Source organism: Gracilinanus agilis, chromosome 1 (assembly GCF_016433145.1).
Source record: "Gracilinanus agilis isolate LMUSP501 chromosome 1, AgileGrace, whole genome shotgun sequence".
NCBI lineage: Eukaryota > Metazoa > Chordata > Mammalia > Didelphimorphia > Didelphidae > Gracilinanus > Gracilinanus agilis.
In genome coordinates, this window is record NC_058130.1 from 97,295,778 (window position 1) to 97,318,564 (window position 22,787).

The 22,787-nt window shown below is 40.4% G+C and overlaps 2 protein-coding genes across 2 annotated transcripts in view; one reads left to right on the forward strand and one right to left on the reverse strand.

Moving 5' to 3' along the window:
• LOC123247965 (tubulin delta chain-like) overlaps window positions 1–6,382 on the forward strand; it is a 45,242-nt gene extending 38,860 nt beyond the window's left edge. The window contains exons 9-10 of the mRNA XM_044677088.1: window positions 1,176–1,314; window positions 6,147–6,382. Coding sequence (XP_044533023.1) covers window positions 1,176–1,314; window positions 6,147–6,382 — 375 coding nt within the window. The remainder of the gene's footprint in view (window positions 1–1,175; window positions 1,315–6,146) is intronic.
• Window positions 6,383–7,287: 905 nt separating this feature from the next.
• The window catches only part of KIF9 (kinesin family member 9), a 74,543-nt gene continuing 59,043 nt past the window's right edge, over window positions 7,288–22,787 (reverse strand). Inside the window, exons 15-20 of the mRNA XM_044656993.1 lie at window positions 17,927–18,118; window positions 15,154–15,368; window positions 13,394–13,570; window positions 11,877–11,992; window positions 8,897–9,001; window positions 7,288–7,625 (exon numbers count right to left, since the gene is read on the reverse strand). Coding sequence (XP_044512928.1) covers window positions 7,530–7,625; window positions 8,897–9,001; window positions 11,877–11,992; window positions 13,394–13,570; window positions 15,154–15,368; window positions 17,927–18,118 — 901 coding nt within the window. The 3' untranslated portion in view covers window positions 7,288–7,529. The remainder of the gene's footprint in view (window positions 7,626–8,896; window positions 9,002–11,876; window positions 11,993–13,393; window positions 13,571–15,153; window positions 15,369–17,926; window positions 18,119–22,787) is intronic.

Genomic DNA, 22,787 nt, shown 5'->3' on the forward strand with positions numbered 1-22,787 from the left:
GAGTTGAGAGAAGGGATAGAGCTCTATGGGCTAGGTTGGCCATGGGTAGTCTTATGGTTGAGGTAACACGTGACTTATACCTTGGAGTCTAGTTCCTATCCCAGCTCTATTCTCATCACCCTGTGCAAGCCCTGTTTCTGGGCCATTTCCTTACCTGTAAAATGGAGGCACTATGGGGCGAGGGATAATTTAAAGTCCCTTCTATTCCCCTTGCCCCCATTCAGTTAACTCCAATGGCTCCCTAATACATCCAGGATCAAATAAAAACTCCTGTTTGTCATTTAATGCATTGCTCAGTCTGACCCAATCTATTATTCACTTCTACACTCAACATGGTCTAGCCATACTGACCACTCCATGTCCACCTCCTGCCTCTGTGCTCTTGCCTTACCCATACTTTATCTCTACTTCTTAGAATCCCCAATTTCCTTCAAGATTCTACTCATGCACCCCATTCTTTATGAGGCCTTTCCTAGTTTATATAGCTGCTTGAGTTTTGCCTCACTCTCTCCCACCCCAGGTTACCTTGTCTCTGCTTTGTATGAATTGTGTATATGCCTATACTCTATATCTAGGTCGTCTCCCCAAGTAGAATCTGAACTCTTAAGGGCAGAGACCACTTCTGCCTCTCTTTGTAACCCAAACTCCTAGCACAGTGCCCAGTGCTTAATAAATAAATGCCTATTGAAGTCAGTGGTCATTGAAACACGACAGTGCAGGGACTGGATTAGGTTTCTTTCATAAAGGGAGAGCAAGAACTAAGTTTAGAGGAAGATCCTAAAATAGACCATGATATCTGGAGTGAAGGTAAGGAATTAGGGAATGGACCTGGTTTCGTTGGGGGTTGATCCCTGACCCCAAGAAACTTACAGTCCAACAAGGAATAGACAAGAAAGGATAACCTAAAAGGCAGCTTGTGCTGAATGCCAAAGGAGGGCTGAGCGATAAGATGAAGGAGATCTGCAGAAGGAGAGATTACTGTGGGACAGGGTTGTCCAGGGCAACTTCTCAGAGAAGGTAAGGCTTAAGTGGTGCCTGGAAGTATGGGGAGGATTTAGACAGACACACAGAAGGCTGTTGTGGTTCTCTGCCTTTCTCCCTTCTCACCCAGAAAGACCAGTGTAATTTCCCTGAGCTCTGTACATCCTTTGGTCCTTAATTCATCCTGTTTCCAGTTTTATAGTACTTCTTTGCTGTTGGTGGCCCGAAGTAACCACTGCTCTTTGATCCGACCCCAGAGTTCTGCAATGAAGAGGCTGCAACGGGCCTATGGCTGTGTATCCTGGAACCCTTTCCCCCTCTCTCTTTGGACAGGTAAGCTGAAACTGTTCCATCACTAACAACCTGAAGACTTCATTCATTCCATAATCATTCTTTAGGCACTTACTATGTGAAAAATCCAGTGCTAGACATTCTTGGGCCTTCAGTAAGATATGATCTTTACTTTCAAGATTAGTAGGCTAGTATTCCCAGGTATTTCCAGGGCCCTGCTAATTTCTTAGGATAGAAGGGGTAGATTTTTGGATGGAACATTATTACGCTTACAATTCCAAAACCTGATGTTAATATAGGACCCCAGATGGAAGAGTTCAGAGTCAGTCAATGTAGATATTGCATCAACTAGAAGCTTATTACCAAAATACCCAATACCCCAGGGTCCATGGCATCCTCAGGTTAGGGTAGTAATGGCAGGGAAATAATCTCTGATTATGAAGAGTTTGTATTATATCACTCTTGCTCCAGATTGTCTAGGTACTGCATATGATTTTTGACCTGGATGGACTTGTGATTTCATCAGTGTATAAGCAAGACCCAGTAAGGAAACTCTTACTACACATGGAGCTGGCCACTTGTTCTGTGCCAACTTTTTTAGAGGGCTACCTGAGCCACTGAGATTCTTGAGTGCTTTTCCCAAGATCAGACAGCTGGTATATCGTAGAGATAGATTCTGAAGCCAGAATCTCCCAGTCTCTGAGGTCAGTTCTTGGATTTTCCACTATTCCACTGAGACAATAGCAATGGCTCCCTTATCGCTATGGCTTTCAAATAAATGCAATTAGGTTTTTATTTAGTGCTTTAAAGTTGACAAAGCACTCTACTCATGTTATTATTCAACATTTCTTCAGATTAATGTGGCTTCAAAACTCTAGAGCTCTTGGAGTATCTGAAGGTCATTTGTAAAGTGATTGGTAGCCACAACCTACTTTTCATCTATATGAAATAGTTCAAGAATCTGTGGTTTCATCAGTGGGGGTGTTCCTTTCACTAACAGACTAGAATCACTTTACCATAGCTGGCAGAAAAAAAACACTACTTGGAGCCTTTTGATTATGAGCTTCCCTCAAAGGATGGGCAATTAATTCAATATGGCAAATGTATGCAAGGCATAATGAGAATTTCAGGATTAAAAAACAAATAGGAAAGAGTCAGAGGATCAGAGATTCCAACTTAGAGGGAACCTTCATTTTACAGATGCAGAAATGAGGTATAGAAAGGTGTAACAATTAAATTTAGGTTTTACTCAATATGAGCGCTATAAAAGTGGTTGCTATTTATAAAATATTAGCCCCTAAGTCAAAATGACTGTTAGCAGCTTTTATTTACAACAAGGTAGAGATAGTGAAAGTGGGAAATATAGAAAGGAGACAAAGCCTGGTCTAGCCTACCAGCCCTAAGTGCTATTCTAGTGAAGTCTGGCTCAGTCCCCAGTAAGGGCTTCCCCAAGTCCTGATCTCCACATGGATTTCCTGGTAGTCCTGGAAGTCCCAGTGGTGCCTTCAGTCAGAGTTCCACCAGTGCAGAATGACTCCAAGGAAAAGTGTGTCTCTTCAGCTCTACTTGCCAATGTGGAATCCAAGGGAAGAGTCTCTCCAAAAGCCAAGGAAGGAAAGAGTCTCAAGGAACCAGTCTCCCCAAAAACCAAGGAAGGAAAGAGACCAGACCATGTTGGTCCCTTCTTTTATACCTCTTTTTCCGTGTCACTTCCTGTCTCTCCCCATCTTTACAGGAACCAATTGCAGTCTTTCAATTTGCCTAGCATTGCCTAAGGGAGAGCAGTGCTTGTGGCCTTTGGGGGTGTGAACTAGTAAGTGACTTGTGAGCTCTCTTACCTAATGGTTAGCTAGCTATTAAGTAGGGTACTTTAAATTCTTGATTTGATTAACTAAAAATAGACAAAGGGAGAGTTAATTCTGTCTTCACAAAGGTTAAGTGATTTATCCAAGGCCAAACAGCTAGCACGGATCTAAGATGGAATTTGACCCCAGGTCTTCCTGACTCCAAGTTCTTTCCCCTTTTCTATTCTCTGCCCTCAAGGAGGTCACATTCTACTCTAAGGAGGAGGGGAGGCAAAAAAAGTAAACCGAGTATGAGGAAAAAGGAGGAGGAGTCAGGCAAGATCCTATAAAAAGAAGGAGAATCTAAGCAGAGCCTTGAAGGAAGATAACCATTCTGGGAGGTAGAGATAAGGAGATGGTAAATTCAAGGCTTGAAAGATTGCATATGCAAATGTATGGAGGTAGATGATGGAAGGGACATTTTGTTTGGTTGAAATGTAGTATTCCTGAAGGAGAGTGGCATGAAATAAGGCTGGAAAAATGAATGAGATCCAGACTGGTCCCCAGAGCACAGAGACATCCCATCATAAACTTATACTTGAGCTCTCTTCAGTTTTGTAGGACTTGCCAGCATAGCCTTTGAGGGCTTAAGAATTACCTCCATGTGACAACAAAGCACCCAAATAGGGCAAATGCTGTGACTTCAAATCTCATTGCAGCAAAATGCTTCTATGTAATAGAAAATTATATAGAGCTTTAGGGTTACATCCATTATCTCTTGGTTTTTCCAGCAATTCTATCAGGTAGATGATCCAAAAAAACTATTATCCCCATTTGACAAATGAAGAGAACAAAGCAAGATTAGATTATTTGTTCAACACTATAGTGAGTGGCAGATCAGGGACTAGAACTGATATCTCCTGATTCAGTCAGTTTCTCTTAGCTATGGGATTATCCTTTATGTTCTATTTGAGTGTGAACCCCTAGAAAAGAATATTCAAGGTGGGAATTATGTAGGAAATCTGCTGAAGACAAATAGAAATGATCCAAAAAGAGCAAGATAGTTGTATGGTAAGAGTGAGGTACTCTTAAGAGTGGATAGCTCATGTGTTCCACAGGATAGTGGTGTTGATGAGATTACAGGTCCCATATAGATCATAGGAGTACCCTCAACCCCTCAAACCTCCCCCCCCCCAACCAAACACTGTTTATCACCCTTTACATTCTCCCTTCCTACATTTTCCCTAAATGTGAAATATGGTCAGGACTACCATTTTGTTGAATCTGTCCTCCTGAAATTTTTCTTTCTGCTACTCTTTGGTAACAGATGACCTCATAACCATTATAAAAGGAGAATTTGGATGGTCTGTAATGGGATTTAACCTGTATTTACCTTTGTTTTTATTTTACTGGTATTTGTGCCAAGTCCTGATCTTGTCATGGAAACTAGATAACTTCCTGCTTGGCACTTTTTTCATAGGTTCTTTTTGATTTAACAAGTCAAAATCCAGTTGAGATGAAGGGATTTCAACACTTCCTCCATTTCTTCAGTGAAAATTCCAGTGTGTCTGCTATTAGACACCTATAAGTCACAGTGTCCGAGTTTGTTTTTAATAAACTAGAGCAAGGCCTCTTAATGTAGTGTCCCAGGCAGCTGGTGCTGTTCAATATTACTTTTTAATCAATGACTTCTATAATGTGCTTATCATATTTCCAAATGTTGCAAGGTAGAGAAGCATAGTTACATTTTGACAGTCAATTGGTCTCAGCAAGCTAAAAGAATGGACTGAATCTAATGAGGTAAAATTTAATGGGGACAAAGATAACATCTCTTAATTTGGTTGGGATGAATCTAATATAAAATCTGTGCTTTTGGCTAGGTGAGAATTCTTGGGAAAAGGAGGGTTTTCATGCTCTAAAAGGTCAGTATGAATCAAAAGTGAATTTCTACCCAAGAATCTTATACAGCTGACTGGCTGAGTATATAGCCTACACCTTTCCAGAGAGGACTTCTGGAGGACTAAACCAAGAGCAGACTTTGATACTCCAGATATGACCTACTGGAAAAGGATGATTAGTAAGTCAGCCATTCTTAAAACCAGTTGGTACAAATCCCAACTGTGTGGTGCTTTGGTGAAGCAGACTCAGAGATTTCACAGCAATTCTCAGAATTATGAGTATGAAATATACAAATAATAATCTTGTCCTTATTTCATAGCTGGAGAAAGGCAAAGGTATATGTGAAAACAAGAGGGAGAACTCTGAGAGTTTTGACAATTTACACTGAATCTTAAGGATAATGTTATAGTAGTTATTAACCTTTGTGGTGTCATGGACTCTTTTGGCAATTTGGTGAAGTTTAAGGACCATTGCTCAAGATAATGCTTTTAAATGCATTAGATAAAATACATGCAATTACAAAGTAAGTCAATTATTTTGAAATAATTATCAAAATATTTTTAAAAGCTTTAGTGGGAACCATCCATGGGAGTAGTAAAAGGAGGTAAGTAAAATCAGAAGATCTTAACAATGAGAGACCTAAAGACCTTTAATAGCTTGATAGCTTATTTGGAAACTTGATTTTTTTGTCTCCCAAAGCAATCTGTTCCCACATAGGACAGCTCTTAATGTTAGAGGATACTACTTGTATCTCATTCTCCATTTCTTTTGTCTTTATTCCAACTTCATGTTGAGGCAAAATTTGACTCAGTAACTTCTGCCCATTGCCCTAGTTGTTTCTGAAGCTACAAGGAATAATTCTGTTTCACATCCCACTTTGAAGGAGTCTATGATGTTTGCCCTTAATTTTGTCTTCTCTAGGCTAAATGTCCTAGTTTTTTTACCTACTTACTTACCTATTGTATGTCAATTTTCTGTCTCTTCACCATCCCGATTCCCTTTTTCTGGATAGGTTAAACTTTGTAACAGAACATCTTTAAATGTGGCACCCAAAACTGAACCTTGTACTCTGGGCTTGGATTGCCTGGGGCAGAGTAAAGTGGAATGCATATTTCCTCTTATCTGGGCAATATGTGTCTGTTAACACAATCTAACCTTGTGTAACCCCAAAACTTATTTCTTATCTTGCAGCCTCCTATGATATGAAGGACCCCGCTGGTCAGAGGCACTCACTCACTGTCTGTGCCAACCACAGCAGCATCATAGATCTGCTGAAACATACTCTGGAGAAAGCACAAAAAATGTACTCAGCCAATGCATATACTCACTGGTATAGGCAATATGGCTGTGAGGGGAGCGATTTTGAGCAGGCTTTTGATACCTTCTACACAGTGGAGGCTGAGTATCGAAGTGCAGGAGAATGGTGACAATTCTCAGATAAGCACTGTGCAAAACCTCATTGAATGGACTGAACTATTAAAAGCCAGAGGACCTAATCACAGGTTAAATTATTCCCCAGATCTCAGAGAAATCTCCCGATTCCTACTCATCTTGGAAAAAGCAGCCTCTGCTTTTAATAGTTCAGAAATACTCCTAAAAAGATACACCAACACTCAGCAACCTAGATAAAAGGCTAACTGATCAATATATCACCAGATTAAAAATGATCTTTTTATTCAGGCTTTGTTTCAGCGTATTAGACCTATTCTAATGTAATTCCATGGGGTGGGGGTGGTGGGAGTGGAATGAACCTATCAGTATTTCCACAAGAAAATTAAAGTACATCTGAAAGTAAGCAACTGGTCCAGCTGAAAAAATGAAATAGCAGGGAGAAGCTTAAGGCAGGAAACCAATGAACAAAAAAGTGTTCGCTTCTCCAGAGTAAGTATGCCAAGTTGCTGGAGTTGGCCCTCTTGCTTCACATGTAATTAGTTCACAAGAGAAGGCCATTGTGTTCCTGGGCCTATTGCTAATACAGTTCTCCTGTTTCCAAATAGTGGGATGTTATCTAGTTGACATTAAGTAAAAGAGTCTGAAACCAACACTAAGTTGGGGCAGGGTTTGTCAGGGCCAGTACAGGTGAGCCTTCTACTGGGATTAGTTTAACAAAGTTGGGTTATCTCCAAAATCTGGCAGTGGAGCAGAGAGGTCACAGTTCTCCTTCTGGAGAGGCCCAGAAATCCAAGAATGTGGAATGTCAAGTGTGCATTTCTTAGCTATAAGGAGACTAGTCAGTAAGACTGACTGGCAAGAAGTCTTTAGCACCAAGGATAAGACTGGCTTTTAGGCTCTGTGTGTTATTATCACTTTTTATTCTGTCTACTCACTCCAAACAAAGCTCTTACATGATTGATATGAGAAGAAACAAAGCATGTTGAAGATGACTGAAACCCCAAACATTTTTTATTTTTGTCCCTGCATAGAAAATAGAAAAAGTATTATAACAAAAAAGTTTAACCTAAAACAGTGTAAACATTTTCCTCCGTGGGCTAGACTTGGCAGGGTAACAATTCAACAATGATCCATCCTCTGCCAGCTGCGAAGACCGATGGGCTACAAATCCTGCCCTTCCAGCTATGGAAGGTTGTAGTCGCTGGGAGATTTCTCCTTCAGGACGGTGGGTGCAGACTTCTTAACCTGGAAGCTAGCCATTGTTTTAGAGTAGTTTTGCTGAAAAAAGGAGGAAAAAAGAAATATCCCTGGTCAGAAAGACAGCTGACAAAGACCTGGCCCTGGGTGTTACCTTTGATAGTACTTGCTGACATTTTACACTTGTATGAGAATTCAGATCAACTGTATTTTGAGAACATTGTATTTTTGTCTTTTTCATTCTTTAACACTGTGGAAACCACTTGTGACTAAAAAGGATTGTTAATCTTAAAATCTATATTGAATATTTGGAGGCATGACCCCTTTAAGTCTTTTTTTTTTTTTTTAAGTTAAAACCCTTACCTTCCATCTTAGAATCAATACTGTGTATTGGCTCCAAGGCAGAAGAGTGGAAGAGTGGGCAATGGGGGTCAAATGACTTGCCCAGGCTCACACAGCTGGGAAGTATCTGAGGCCAGATTTGAATCTAGGACCTCCCATCTCTAGGCCTGGCTCTCAATCCACTGAGCTACCCACCTGCCCCCAAGAAGTCTTAAAGGGAAAAAAAACCTTGTGGGAAGGAGGGGTTGTAAAAGTAAGAATAATGCTATTAGTAAAGGGGATGGAATACAGTCAAGAAGGACTCTCTTCAGATTGTGCCTCTGACAATTAACTTCATGAGCAGGGCAAATTACTTAACCATTTTTGAGTCTGTTTCCTCATGAGGAATACAGCAATGAAAGCAGCTAGCATTTTAAGATTCTCAAAGTCTTTCACATATTTTATTCTAACAACCCTGGAAGGCAGGTGCTATTAAGATCCCCACTTTAAAACTGAGGAGACTGAGATTGAGATTAAGTGACTGTCCAGGGGTCCCATAGCTAGTTAAGTATTTGTGAAAAGATTTGAACTCATGTCTTCTGACTTGGGGTCCAGCATTCTATCCACTCTGCTACCTAGATGCCTCTCTAGGCTCTGCCATCCTAGGAGAAGAGTAGTTAACTCAGCAAGGTTAATCCATGGCTAACTCTCTCTCTCTCAGCTACCTGCATTTGAACCCAGAACACACTACAGGGAAAGTATCTAGCATGTGGCATCCCCAAATGCAAGTGTTTTCTTATATTCTTAGCATTTATTAGATGACTTATACTATTTAGGTGATATAGGTGATACAGTTCTGCTACAGTAGTATGCTGTATATCTGGACAGTAGGATACATTATACTTTCTTAAAGAACTTTTCCTTTTATCATAATTAAATCAAAGCAAGTATTACCTGAAAAGAAAGATCATTGAAATGCCCTGAGCTCTTTGAAAGAAAGTGGTAGGAACAATATCCTATTCTTAATTTACCTTCTGGTCCAATTTCATTTTGGCATTGTAGTAAGAGACTGAATCAGGACAGTCAGTTAGATTAGAAAGTTGGGTTTGGCCAAATTTATCTTCATCATCCTCAGCCTATGGAGAAGGCCAAGAGAACAGCCCATTAGTCTATTAAGTGGTTGAACAGCTTCCCAGAACTATGAGAGAGTCCCTTGACTCTTGCGGGCCATGGAAATTAATTAGTTCATTCATTCATCTATTATTGTACAAGCATTTATCAAGTGTCTATTATGTACAAAGCACTGTGCCAGGGGCTTGGTGAGGGAGAATATAACTATAAATAGTGGTATTCTCTGCCCTTAAAGAGCTTACAGTCTGGTAGGGATAGGATAAAACATGGACACAAATGATTCTAATTCTAATTTGTATCTAGTATCTAGTGTGCTACAGGCATAGGTTGAGTAAAATGTACATTTAGATCACATGTAGTCTGGTGGATCAGGGATAACTTTGCCCTGTCATCAAAGCTTTGGCCCCATGCATCTACAGTTGCTCTCTTTCCTTTCCCTTCTGGAGCACCTTAAGGAGGAAGAAATCTGCAACTCCCAGTCATGTGAACAAGAACCATAAGCCAAAATCCCATTTAGATTTTACCACACCAAAGGGAAGGACCCTGAAGGCTAGGCGAAGGCTCCAATCTGGACCAACTTGGAACAAAGGCCTCATTCCTCTGACAGGTTGAAGGCATTCCTTGTTAGGAGGCTCATAAAGCTTTAAGGGGGATTGGAGGGGGAACCTGTTATAAATCCACAAATGTGTATCAGCTGCTTCTTAAAGGCAAGGCAAAGTGCTAGGCACTGTAGGCGATGGTATAAGGAGTTTACAATCTAGGTAGGGAGACAAAACAAAAATATATAAAAAAAAGCAATAATCAAAGACAGAATCTTGGGGAGCACTTGCAAGTAGGAGCCAGTAGGGGAATGAGTATTCTCAAAAAGGAAAGAAGTTGTAGCCAGGGAGGTAGGAGCAGAATCTAGGAGAGTAGAGTGTTATAGAAGGTAAGAGACTACATGTTGGAAAGGAAAATGGAAAGGATGAAGATACTGAAACAAGAGGGGGTAATTCAAAGATCAGGGTCCTAGGAAAGAGATCAAGAGTACAGGGAGACTTCCTTGAAAAGGAGAAAGGATACCACTTCCTTGAGAGGAAGGGAAGGAAGAAAGGACAGGTGGAGAAATACTTGGAGGTACAAGGAGAGATTATTTCATTCATCTGTCTTCAGTTTTTTCCCCAATAAGTAGGTGAATGAAGTGAGATAATCCTCTGAGAGAAGGGGAAAGGGTAGCATCTGGAGTCTGAGAGTGGAGAAGCTTGGGGAATGCTAGGGAATCAGCAACAGGACTGCTGAGTAGTAATGAGGAACCATTTTAAGTTAGCCTGAAATGGAATGGGTGTCATATGCAGGCTTCCATATCTTCCTCTGGTTGGCAGTGCTCTCCTGGCAGGTAAGATCAGGAAAGTAGATGGAAGAGGTGGCCCCAAGTTGGGGTCTCACCTGGCAGAAGGTGCAGGAGGCTCCTGTCTCCTATGGTCCTTTTAATCTGTACCTTTCACATGACACATATACATATAGCCTTGCGTTATCTATCCCCTTTGGGTCTTTGTTCCCATCTAGTTCCCTGGGGGCAATGACTGTATCTAAATTTTCATTTCGATTCAATTCAATCCATAAATATTTATGAAGGACCAACTAAAAGGAATTGTGGTAGCTGTTAGAGGTACATGGTGTAAAAGGACATGGCCTTGTCTTCAAAGAGCTTAGAATCTAATAGGGAGAAGAGGAAAAAAAAATAACTAGAACACAAGGTAGGACATTATTAAATTTGTGGGAGGAGTCAATGTGACCTGAGGGATTCAAGGAGGCAAGGGGCCCTTGTAGTGATGGGGGCGAGAGGACATCCTGGAGGAAACAGCACCTGAGCAAGTCTCTGAAAGGGTGAATGGAGAGAGATCATTTCAAATTTGAGGTATGATGTAGAAAGAGCAGGGAAGCCTTGCATCCCCCAAAGCCTAGCACAGGGACTTGTGGCTGTTTCAGTCCTCAGTAACTGTTTAATTGAATGATTTCTCCTTTCATAAAGAATTTTCTTTGTGGAGGCCATGTCCTGATCTTAATTTGAAAGCCCCTGTATTTCCCTCACATCACAATTTAAGTGCCTCCTTGTTAACTCTCATTCCCTAGTTCTTAGGAGTTACTTTAAAAATCAATATTGGCTAAATGAATGAATTAAAGAGTCAAGGATGTTGGTGAGAACACCATTGAAGTGGCTGATGGTGGAATCCAGGCTGGCCCAGGAGTTGTATCACTAGAAAGGAAGTAATGAATCTGATGAATTGGGAGAAATGAGGTGAGAGAGGTTGCAGTGAGCAGAAGGCCTGCTCTAGTTTGCCTGGGGGTTGGGGAGCAGGTAAAAGGACCTTCATCTCCCCTCCATAACTGAGCTACATAGTCAAGCAGGAAGCTTATACCCTTTCTGAAGGTGGCCCATTCTGCACAAGATGGCAGTGAGGGTGGAGGGTGAACTGGGAGGTGGGGAGGGTAACACCGTCTCCAGCATAGAATTAGCCTGAATGGTTGGGACGGACAGAAATCCATCAGTGAAGACAGCAAAGCAATCACTACTACTATCTCCAACGCCACTGGTGTGGGACTTCCCATCTTCTAGCTAGTCTGAACCAGTCCCAAACTTGAAACTACAGTGAGCTAGAAGAACTGTGAAACGTCAGCCAAAATGACCTTTACTACCAGTCTTTCCCTCTGTCATATTCGTCTAAAGTAGTCAGGGCCTGAATGCTGTAGAAAGCCACTGTCTCGTCTTTGGCTAGGCATTGCCCTGACTGAGCTCGGTTCTGCAGGGAGAGACTGGGAATTAAGGCTGGGGTCTACCCTTGAGGCTGCCTGGGATCCCACTCCATGCCAGCTTCACAGGCTGACCCCCATTTACCTTACCAGTGATGTGAGTTTGCCCAGGGGAATCGTGCCTAGTCTCATGCTACCCTTTTGCTTCGGAGGGCTTTGAGCCTCCTCAGTGACAAGGAAGGATTCGTTGTACCAGATATCAAACTCTGAAAGGAGGAAGATGGTGACATGAGAGAGGGAGGTTTGTCAATCTGCTCCCCATAACAATAAATCATGAGAACAATCATAACATTTATATAAGGCATTAAAAACATGCTTTAAACACATTAATTCAGGGGAGGCCCACTTAAAGGTTTACAGAGTGATTCCCTCAAAACAACTCTCTGAGTGAGGCAGTGCAAGGGGTATTATCCCTCTTTTACAAATGGGAAAATTGAGGCTCAAGTAGATGAATGCAACTAAAGACAGGCCCAGTGAAAGGTCTAATGACCGGTTCTTTCTATTGAACCACTCTGGCAATTCCTGATCAACTCCTTTCACTAACATGGTTGGCTCACAGCTAAATTCTATGCCATGGGTGGCGGGGAGGAAGTACAAGAACCTCCTTCCCCTATCTTGCAGAATTCTGTTAGAAGTGTGCCTAAGAGCTGGCTTTTACACTGCTGATGACTCCCCAGAGAGAATCCTGCTTTTTAAAGGCCTCAGAGCTCTCTATCCTTTAGCCAGCAGATGGTAACCCATTATTATTCCATTAGGTCTGACTGAAGAGCTTCTTCATACCTTCACACTTGGAGAATGTTTTCCCAACTTCCAAAGGAGTAGTGGATCAAGTATGGATACTTGCCTAAACATCCGAAGCAAAGTAGGTCTGATACCTCTAGAGCAGTGATTCCCAAAGTGGGCGCCACCACCCCCTGGTGGGTGCTGCAGCGATCCAGGAAGGTGGTGATGGCCACAGGTGCATTTATCTTTCCTATTAATTACTATTAACATTTTTTAAAAATTAATTTCCAGGGGGCTAAGTAATATTTTTTCTGGAAAGGGGGTGGTAGGCCAAAAAAGTTTGGGAACCACTTCTCTAGAGCCAAGTCCAGGGAAGGGGCATAGGCTTGACCTTCCAACCTTTGACCACTCCACAAATCTTGGCTAGGAGAATCATTTTCAAAGTAAAAAAACATTCTATGCTCTGTGGTATGAATGTGACCTTTTAAGGATACAAATTACCCACAATGCGGAATTTGGGATCAACTTTAGGTCCCTTAATCGGGTTTTTCTGCTGGAAGTATTCCTAAGAGCAAATTGGCTGTCTTGATGGACTCCTGAGAAAGTGTCTGGCTTTTTAAGCCTTCTAAGGGCATGGCTGATCCTTTTGCCCATTACTGGCTAGTTGCACTACTACGGTATCCAATGACTGAAGGGCTTCACACCTGAAAAACTTCTTTCCTACATTCTAAAGGAATAGGAACAGTTCTACATATTGACTTTAAGACCTTGACATTGGCTCCTCCCTGCTCCCTCCCCCATCCTAAAGTCTGGCTGTCATCAGGCTCAATTATTTTTTTTAGGCTTGTGCAGAGAGGCTGCCTTGCAAACAGAAGGCCACTTACCTGAGAGCAGTCTTTGGCGACACTGGTCTACTAGATGTTGGCAGTACTGAATTTCTGCCTTGAGATCTCGGAGGTCTTGGTATTCTCCCCTGTATTGCTTCTTCAATTCTTTCAGCTTTAGAATCAGTAAGAATTCTTCTTCATCAATGATCATTAGCCCTTTATTTTCATATTCCCCTGTAGGTTGAAGATTGGAGGATGAGGACATAGAGAGAAGTTAGATTCATATCCTCTCACTGGCAGAACTCTTGATCTATCTTGTTTTTTTCCCCTTTTCTATTATGCCATTTAATTGTATAATTGAAAATGCTGAGGTGATTCTGCAAACATTATTATTATTATAAACCCTTATCTTTTGTCTTAGAATTAATACTAAGTATCAGTTCTGAAGCAGAAGAGCAGTAAGAGCGAGGCAAACAGGGTTAAGTGACTTGCTGAGTCACACAAGTGAGCTGTTTCTGAGGTCAAATTTGAACCCAGGTCCCCTTGTCTCCAGGCTTGGCTTTCTATCCATTGAGCCCTCTAGCTGCCCCTCTACACATATTATTAATATATATTAATATAAAAATATTTATTAACCTTGACCTAGGTTGTTGCTCAGGAAGACCTACTGTCGATTATTCCATGATCCTAAGGACCTGAAAGGGATCATAGACATGAGGAGGATCCCCTAATTTTACAAAGTGGGAAAATGGGACCCATGGAAAATCCAGGTGAACAAGTAGTAACTGAGCCTGGATTTGAATTCAGGACTGTGACTCCAAATCCAGTGTCCTTGTCATTACATCATGGCTGCCCCTCAGGTACTAAGTGTGTAGGACAGTTCTTGTACTCAACCAGAGCTTACTAATTGGCTTAGGAGTGCCTTATCTCAAACTAGATTGCAGAGACAGGACAGCAACTTTTCATCTAGTCTTGAGCTTAGCTTTTTTGGAATGAACTGAAAATCTTACCAAACAAATATCAAGTAATCCCAGTGGTCCCTATAATCAGAGTTTCTAAGCTGTACTGATGAAAAAACACCAAGAAAGGGGAAAATGTCTGAGAAACTTGCTGCCAAACAGCTGCCCCAAGGTGAGGAGAAGATGGAGGTCGTTGAGACAAAGGAAGGGACCACTGGTCCCAGTCACTAAATCCTGCTCCTGTGACTAGAGAAGACAGGAGACTGCCAGACAGGCTCTCTTACTACCCTTTACAGAAGAGGTGAGGAGCAGTGGGGTTTGGGTGACTCTAGACAGGGGCTAATTCCCCACTAACAGAAAGCCCTGATCTTGCGGCTTCACAGGTTCTTATAGGATAAAGCAGACTCTGAAGGTCACTTGTGAAACATCATCATTTCTGGGGCTTGACTGCCATTGTGGAATCAGTCATAGAGAGATCACAAGATGAGAAATAGAGGATGAGGGACGACAGGCTACAAAGCATTTAAGAACTAACTGAGAACCTGGGTAAAAATATTAACAGGGGAAAGAATCTACCAGCACAGGATCTAACATATTTTTCCTATGGTAAGCCTTAATTTTTCTTTTGAGAATCTTGGACTCCTCTTGGGTTAGCCTTGCTTGCTGCTTGGAAATAAGAGCCAAGAGCACCTCCCCCCACCCACTCTGTCTCCCTTGATCTGCAACCTCAGAACCGTGAGGTCTCCTTTTGAGGGGATGCAAAGGCCTTCACTATTCATACTTGATTCCCACTGGCCCAGGCCTTTTTTTTTTTTTTTTTTTTTTTTTGGAGCTCTTGGGAAACATTCCCTTTAGTACCTTGCTCTTCCCGGAAAGTTTTCTGTACGTTCAGTGCCTCCTTGGTGCTGTCAATTTCTCGCTTGATAGTATTGATCCGTTGGGCAGCCTCACTGGCTTTCTTCCTCCGGTCATTCAGTATGGTTTTATTCTGCTTGAAGATCCGGTTGATCTCACTGCCACGCTCACTTTTAAATTCCTCAAAAGCTGATGGTTTAGGTGGCGGTGTGCTGGGTCTGGGAACCCAAGGAGAGAATATTAAAAGATCTTGATACAGTAGATACATTTTTAACTCCTGGATTAACTGTGGTCATGGCCCCATGGCTCCTTGCTAAGAACAGGAAGATAAAATATTCCACTTCTTTGTTCATGAAACCTGAAATTCCTTTATGATAAAGATTTATAATATTTTATCATCCCATCGTTCCCTGTGCCTTTTAATTCCTAACTCTCTTCTCTGTCCTCACCATGACCTTTAATTCCTCTTCTTCTTAGTTCTATTCCAGGCTCTGCACTGAGTACTTTCTCCTCTCTTTCTTATCTTGAGGCCTTGAGGAATCAGTTGAATGTTAAACCATCCTCTACACTCAGATCCCTTTCTCTCACATCTTATTGTCAATCACATGTAGATAAGCCCCAGCTTTGGATTTGGATTACTTCCACCATCCTTCACCTTTGCTTTTATTCACATACATACTGTTGAAGAGAGTTGTAGAAAAATCACACACACACACACACACACACACACACACACACACACACACACACACACACACACTAAAAAGAAACCACAAAATCAAAACCAACTGGGTCTAAAACAAATTTATGTTAGATAATCTTAGTGAAGCAAGGTAATTATTTTATACTTTCCTAATTTATTTGCCTTCCCACTCACAATAGTGGTTATTCTAAACTTCATTCCTTCTCATGCCTCCTTCTTCCTACAAACTCAGAGGACCTTATCTCATACTTTACTGATAAAAATTGAACCTATTTACTTAGACTTCCCTCTTTTCCTCTCCTCTTCTTTTATCTTAGGCATTCCCCCTCCTCCCATTATGTTCTCATTCACTCTTGAATGAAGAGCTGGTCTTTCTCCATACCAAGGCAAACCCCTCTACATTCAACCTTGATCTCATTTTCTGTTCTCTCTAGTAGACTGCCCACTGCTATTATCCCCATTCTTTGCCCTCATTGTTCAATCACTTGTCTGACTACTGGCTCCTTATACTTGCTACAACAAATAGACCCATGTCTCCCCTCTATCCTTATTAAAAATCCTCACTGGCTCAGGCCACCATTGTTGGCATCCTACATCCCTCCTCTCCTTCTTGGCTAAATTCCTTGATAAAGCTGTTCTCATCATCTCCGTTTCTTTTCCTCTCACTTGCTTCTTTGCAATTTTGCTTCCAGCCTTATCATTCAAATAAAACTACCCTCTCCAAAGTAATCAATGATCTCTTTAATTGTCAAGTCTAATGGCTCTTAAAAATCCTCATCCTTTTTGACTTCTCTTTGATATTGCTGACAACTCTCTGCTTGTAGATATATGCTAGGTATCTTTGATGCTTTTCTCTCCTGGTTCTTCTACCTAACTGACCATTCCTTCTTAGCCTACTTTGCTGGATCTTCACCCAGGTTGTGCCTATTAACCATGGGTGTCCCCCTTCCCCCAAGGCTGTGTCTTGTGCCCTCTTCTCTCTTTCCTCAGAACTATCTCATTTGTGATCTCCATAGCTACTATCATCATCTCTATGTAGATGATCCTTGGATCCTTGTAGCCAGCCCTGATCTCCTAAGCTCCAATCTTGCATTGCCAGAAGTATTTTTGGACATCTTAAACTGGATATCTCATAGGTATCTCAAACTCAATATGTCCAAAATAGAATTTTTTTTCCCCCTCAAACTCTTCACTCTTCTTCTTTATTGCTGCCAAGGACACCAAGTCCACTCACTCAGGCTTGCAACTTTGGTATTCTCAAGTCCTCTCTCACTCCTCTGAAATATCTCGTGTGTTGTAAAATCTTGGCACTTCTAACTTCACAACATTTCTTGAATATGCCCCCTTCCCTTTATCCTCAGGAAAGGAACTCTTTACCTCATTTCTCATGCCAATGAATATAATAGCTTTATAATTAGTCTGGCTGCCTCAAGTCTCCTTCATGCCATCCACTTCTACTTAGCTGCCAAAGTGACTTTTATAAAGTGGAGGTCTGACCATGTACTCTACCTTAATAAACTCCAAAGCCTCTCTCTTACTTCTAGGATCAAATTTTGTTTGGCATTTAAAACCCTTTTCAGCCTGATGCCTTCCTTCCTTTCCAGTCTTCTTACCTTTTCCTCCCTTCTACACATTCCCTCATCCAGCTAAACTGACTTACCTGCTGATCTTTACACATAAGACCCCGTCAGAGAACACGACTGTTCAGTTCCTTGGGTCTGGAATGTTCTATATCCCTCTCCTCCTTCCACCTCTTAGTTTCTCTGACTTCTTTTAGTATCTAGCCAAAGTCCACCTTTCTTCAGGAAGCATTTCTCAGTCCTCTTCCCTCCCTCTTCCCTAGTCTCTGCATTCTGATATTACCTTCAATTTATACTATTAGATCTGGTATGTCCACCATGTGGTCTCTCCCATCAGATCAGGAGCTCCTTTAGAGCAGGGAGTGTTTTTTGTCTTTTTCTATCTCCCATACTTAGCACAGTGTTTGGCACATAGTAGGTACTTAATAAATGCTTGTTGGCTTTGGCCCAGATCTCTTGCTTCTGGAAGGAGATATATTTTAAAGGAGTTCACCTAGTGGGACGGGTTTCTTCCTTTGGGGATTCGGACTGAATTGGCTCACTGCTGGAAGCTTCCCGATCACGTGAGGGCACATCCTTGACATCTGCTTCCTTGGAGGATAACAGCTGAGTCTTTGAGGTGGAAACACTTTCCTGGTCCTTTCCACTTCCAGGACTGCCAGGAGTTTCCTTCTTGAGAAGAGCTCTGAAAAAGGAAGGATAGAGACTGAAAATCCTGGATGTCCTGGGCCTGGTAGAGCCCCACTGACATCATATATGCTATGACAGAGCAGAAATTATTAGCTTTTACCACCTTTGCCTATAATAAAAAAAAAAAAAAAAAAAGGAAGATTGTTCTTTAACCTTTATCTCACTCATTTTCAAAGGAGCTGGTAGCTTTGAAAAAAATCTTAAAGTTGTTTTTTTTAGACCCTTACCTTCTGTCTTAGAACCAATATTGTGTATTGGTTCTAAGGCAGAAGAGTGGTAAGGCCTAGGCAATGGGGGTTAAGTGACTTGCCCAGGATCACACAGGTAAGGAGTGTCTGAGGCCAAATTAGAACCCAGGACCTCCCTTCTCTGGGCCTGGCTCTCAATCCACTGAGCCACCTAGCTGCCCCCAAATCTTTTTTTTTTTTTTTTAATTTATTTTTTTAAACCCTTAACTTCTGTGTATTGGCTCCTAGGTGGAAGAGTGGTAAAGATGGGCAATGGGGGTCAAGTGACTTGCCCAGGGTCACACAGGTGAGAAGTGTCTGAGGCCGGATTTGAACCTAGGACCTCCCATCTCTAGGCCTGACTCTCAATCCACTGAGCTACCCAGCTGCCCCCTGCCCCCAAATCTTAAAGTTTTTAAAGTCTTGTAAATTGTTGGTTTGTTTCTTTGGGGAGAGGGCAGGATTATCCCCTCTTTCCTAATCCTTATCCCCATGACAGGTGGCCCTTCTATTCACACCCAGGGCAAAGTGCATTAAGTGAGGACTTGGGTTTTGGCTTTGGATAATGGAACAAAACCTCTCTCTACTCCATAGTTTAGGAATAAGATTAACCCTGCCACACCTCCCCTTTCTTAATTCTTAACTTTTCTCCTTTTTTTCCCCTTTCTTATTTCTCCTCTATAAATATGTATTTAGAAATAAAAATAACATGGGCATACCGAATTCTGGCCAACATTTTGCCAGATAGAAAGAAAAATTCTGTGTTGATTCAAGAGTTAGATGTAGAGGTACTTGTCTTTTATTATCATTGTGGTTTCCAGCTTAACCCATCTAGAAGCCTCCTCTACCCCAGCATTGTCCCTAAGCTTGTCTCCCAGGTGAGAATTAGAATTATGAGAATGTTTTCATTTGGAGTAAAGACAACAGAACACAGAATCATACTCACAAGATTCTGATCTCATGATTTTCAACTGGGTGATAAGGTAGGAAGAAATCTAGTGTATATTATTCATCATATAAGACAAGGCTCTCCACTCCAGTTCTTGAATCAGCTTGGATACTGGGTTTTATTTGTTTATTGTTGATTGTTTTTTTTATCTAACAAAGAGCTTTCCCCACATTGATATATTAATATTTCTTTTTTCATCTCTTTTGGAATGGAAGTTTGTTGAGGATAAAGACAGGGTCTTTAACAAAACCTAAGAAATTACTCTCTGAATATAAATTATTCCCTTTAAGTCAAATGGATGGAAGTAGATTTCAGCTTATTTTAAGGAGGAACAAAAGTTGTTCAATAATGAAATTGATTGCTTCATGAAATGAGTTATTTGTTACTAGAATTTTTTGAGTAGAAATTGGATGATAACCTCTCATCTAGATATTATTTGAAGAGATTCATTCATCAGATATGGGAATGATTGAACTAGATGGTTTCTCAGAGCATATTCTTAAGATTCTGTTAAAGGTGATGTATAAGTGGAGATTTTGAACCTTGGACTTCATTCCCCATAAGTCCTTAGTTTTCCCAAAATTTCCTTTAATCTCTCCTGCACTTCCATGTTTGCGTGGTTATGTTATTGTTTTATAGTTGGCTGTAACTCCTCCCTCTTTCTCTTTTTGGTTCCTGGGACCGAGCTGGTTAGTACTTTTTAGTTAATCTCTTTTGTTAGTTTATTATTAATAAAACAATATAATATTTAGTATTTTGCATATTAATTTTAATCTTTACATTATGGCTAACCACAATGGGATAGAATTCTCAAATATTTTTTAAAAATAGATTTTCAATATAGTTAGTAAGTTTGCTGGAGAGCTGAGAGCTGGGGTTTTCCTTTCTCACTCTATGCTCCTATGGGCTTTTCGTTGCTGGCCACTCAGCCTGCCAGCCACGTGCTTTTGATGCTGCTGCCTTTTTCATACCTATATGCTCCAGCCAGCATTCCTCATTGCTCTCTGCCCAGCCTGCAGCCTACCAATCTGAACTGCTTTTTTCCAAAGGAAGGGTGAGACCCCAATCCCTCCCCACAGCCCACGTGGCTTTTCCAGCCTGCGCTACCATTTTTTAAGCTGAAGTCTTAAGCTGATCCTACTCCTGGCTGAGAGAGAATTGCAACTCGGGATATTTTTTTTTTCCACAAGAAGGGGACTTCTCTGCTTTTTCTTTTGAGGGCAGAGAGACCAAATCAGTGGATTTGAAGTAGAAGTTTTTGGGATTATGTCTTTTGGCCTTCTCCTGATCAAGAGAAGCCAGTTCTCCCATATGCAAATACATTATTGTTCTCCCTCTAGAAAAATGCTTCTTTTTGTTTACTCTATAAAAAAAAATCCCATTCAGCCTCTTCAAGAATAATGCTGTTTCAAAGCAAGCTTGAAACTCTGAAACAATAGTTTGAGTTGGTAAAGTTACAAAGTGAAGTTGGATCTGCTAAATTCTTTTACCCAGGGTTTATGTGTTGATTGGATACCTTACAGTTGAGAGCTTGACTATTAAGATTCAGGGGAGGAATTCATCTCCTCACACCCGTTTAGCTTTTTGGTTTACCCATACCCATTTATGAAGGTCGAGCATACTATGCTCTGTGCAGAATTTGCCCTCACTATGACAAAATTCAGAGCTCTGACAAACGAAATCTGAATGGTTGATTTATATGGAGGAGGGGAAATAACCTTAAAAAGAGATCTGAAAGTTTATTGCTTGCTAATTATTTTCAGCTTTTCCCTTCAAGATAGTAAACAAGCCTATTGGGATTGGTAAAAACGATTTTTGACTTCACTGCTTGTAACTGGTCATTTGCTTATATTATTGTATTTGCTGATTTCTTTAAGGTTTAAGTTTTTTAAGCTTACCTGTATTAATCTAATTAATTCTGTTATATGATTCTTTATCTGTACCATTTTCCTATGATTTTACTGAACAACATATCATTGTAAAAAGCCCATAAGTCTTATGCATCCTGGATTTGTCATCTTAACTATCGAGGTCACATGCTGCTTATACAACTGTGGAGAATATAATGACTTAAGAATTTAAATTGTAATTTTATAAAGGGTCTTTAGAAATGACTTCTGGATGGATGATAGATTTTCATATAAATATATATTCATATTCATACACATGTATATATATATATATATATATATATGGAAGCTTCATCCCTGATGAAGAGCTCCTGCATGCATATTTTAACTTTTTAGTTTAATTTACTTTCCCACCAGAAGGATCTAAAATTCTTGATGTTTTAGACCCAAATAGGTTTTCATCAGCAATTGCCAAGGTTGAAAGATTTGCTATACCTGTAGAATTTGTGACAAGTATAGATTTTTTAAACATCACACAGCAAGTGGCTATCTATAAACTCATGTGAATCCTATACAATAATGGGTTTGCTTGCTATTGTCAATAACTGGTCTATTGTGAATTTTGGGAATTTGGTACTTTATTTGAATGTATGTTATCTACTATATTATTATTTTTATAAATCTGTTATTCTGTAAAAATAATTTGTATTCACAGTAGTTCATAACCAAGTTTAAAAATGAAATTGGATCTCATTTTTTGGGTGAGAAACCTTTCACTGATTCTAAGCTATATATTTTTGATTTTTAAAACATTCTTTTATTTTTTCCCCCTTATATGTGCAATACAATTTTGAGTTTCTTTTTTCTCTCATTTTTTGTACCTAAACACATTATCAATATTAATCTTTTTTAAATTTGCAGTAATATAAGTTTAAAATACATTTGTTCTAATATTAATGCAAACCCAAAAGGCTTTAAACTATAGAATAATGCCATTGTTCGTTTAAATAATTATGGAACTTTGCTTAATGATTCTGTCTGATTCCAGAAGAGTATTTAAAAAGAGCCACTGCAGAGTGCCAAAGAAGCACAAGGCCAACCTGCATAGTGCAAATCGAGCACAAGGTCAAAGAGACCAACCAATCCCAGTGGGATTGATGTAATTTTGAGTCAAGACAAGAGGACTTGTGTGGGAAGCCAATAAGAGAATAGATAAAAATATGAGACTCCTCTTTTGACCCCTTTTGTGAGCCTTGTGATTTCTTGTTGAAAAGTATTGTGACCTTATTGAAAAGCTTTAAGTTCCTATCAAACCTGAATCTAAAGGGTTAACACTGTTAACACAGCAAGAAATGCTGCTGCCTATTATAGCTAAGGCCAAGATACTCCCCAACTTGGCTTTCTGATAAGAACCTAGTCCAAATTCAGCCTTGGCCTTGGTCTATTCTGAAGCCAATATTTTGTGTTTTGATGTGACATAATTTGTAACTTCTGCGCATCTGCAAAGTTTCAGGGGGGTTTCTTTTGTGTGAAATGAGTCTTGAAATATACACACACACACACACACACACACACACACACACACACACATATATATATATATATATATATATATACTTATATATATATATATATATA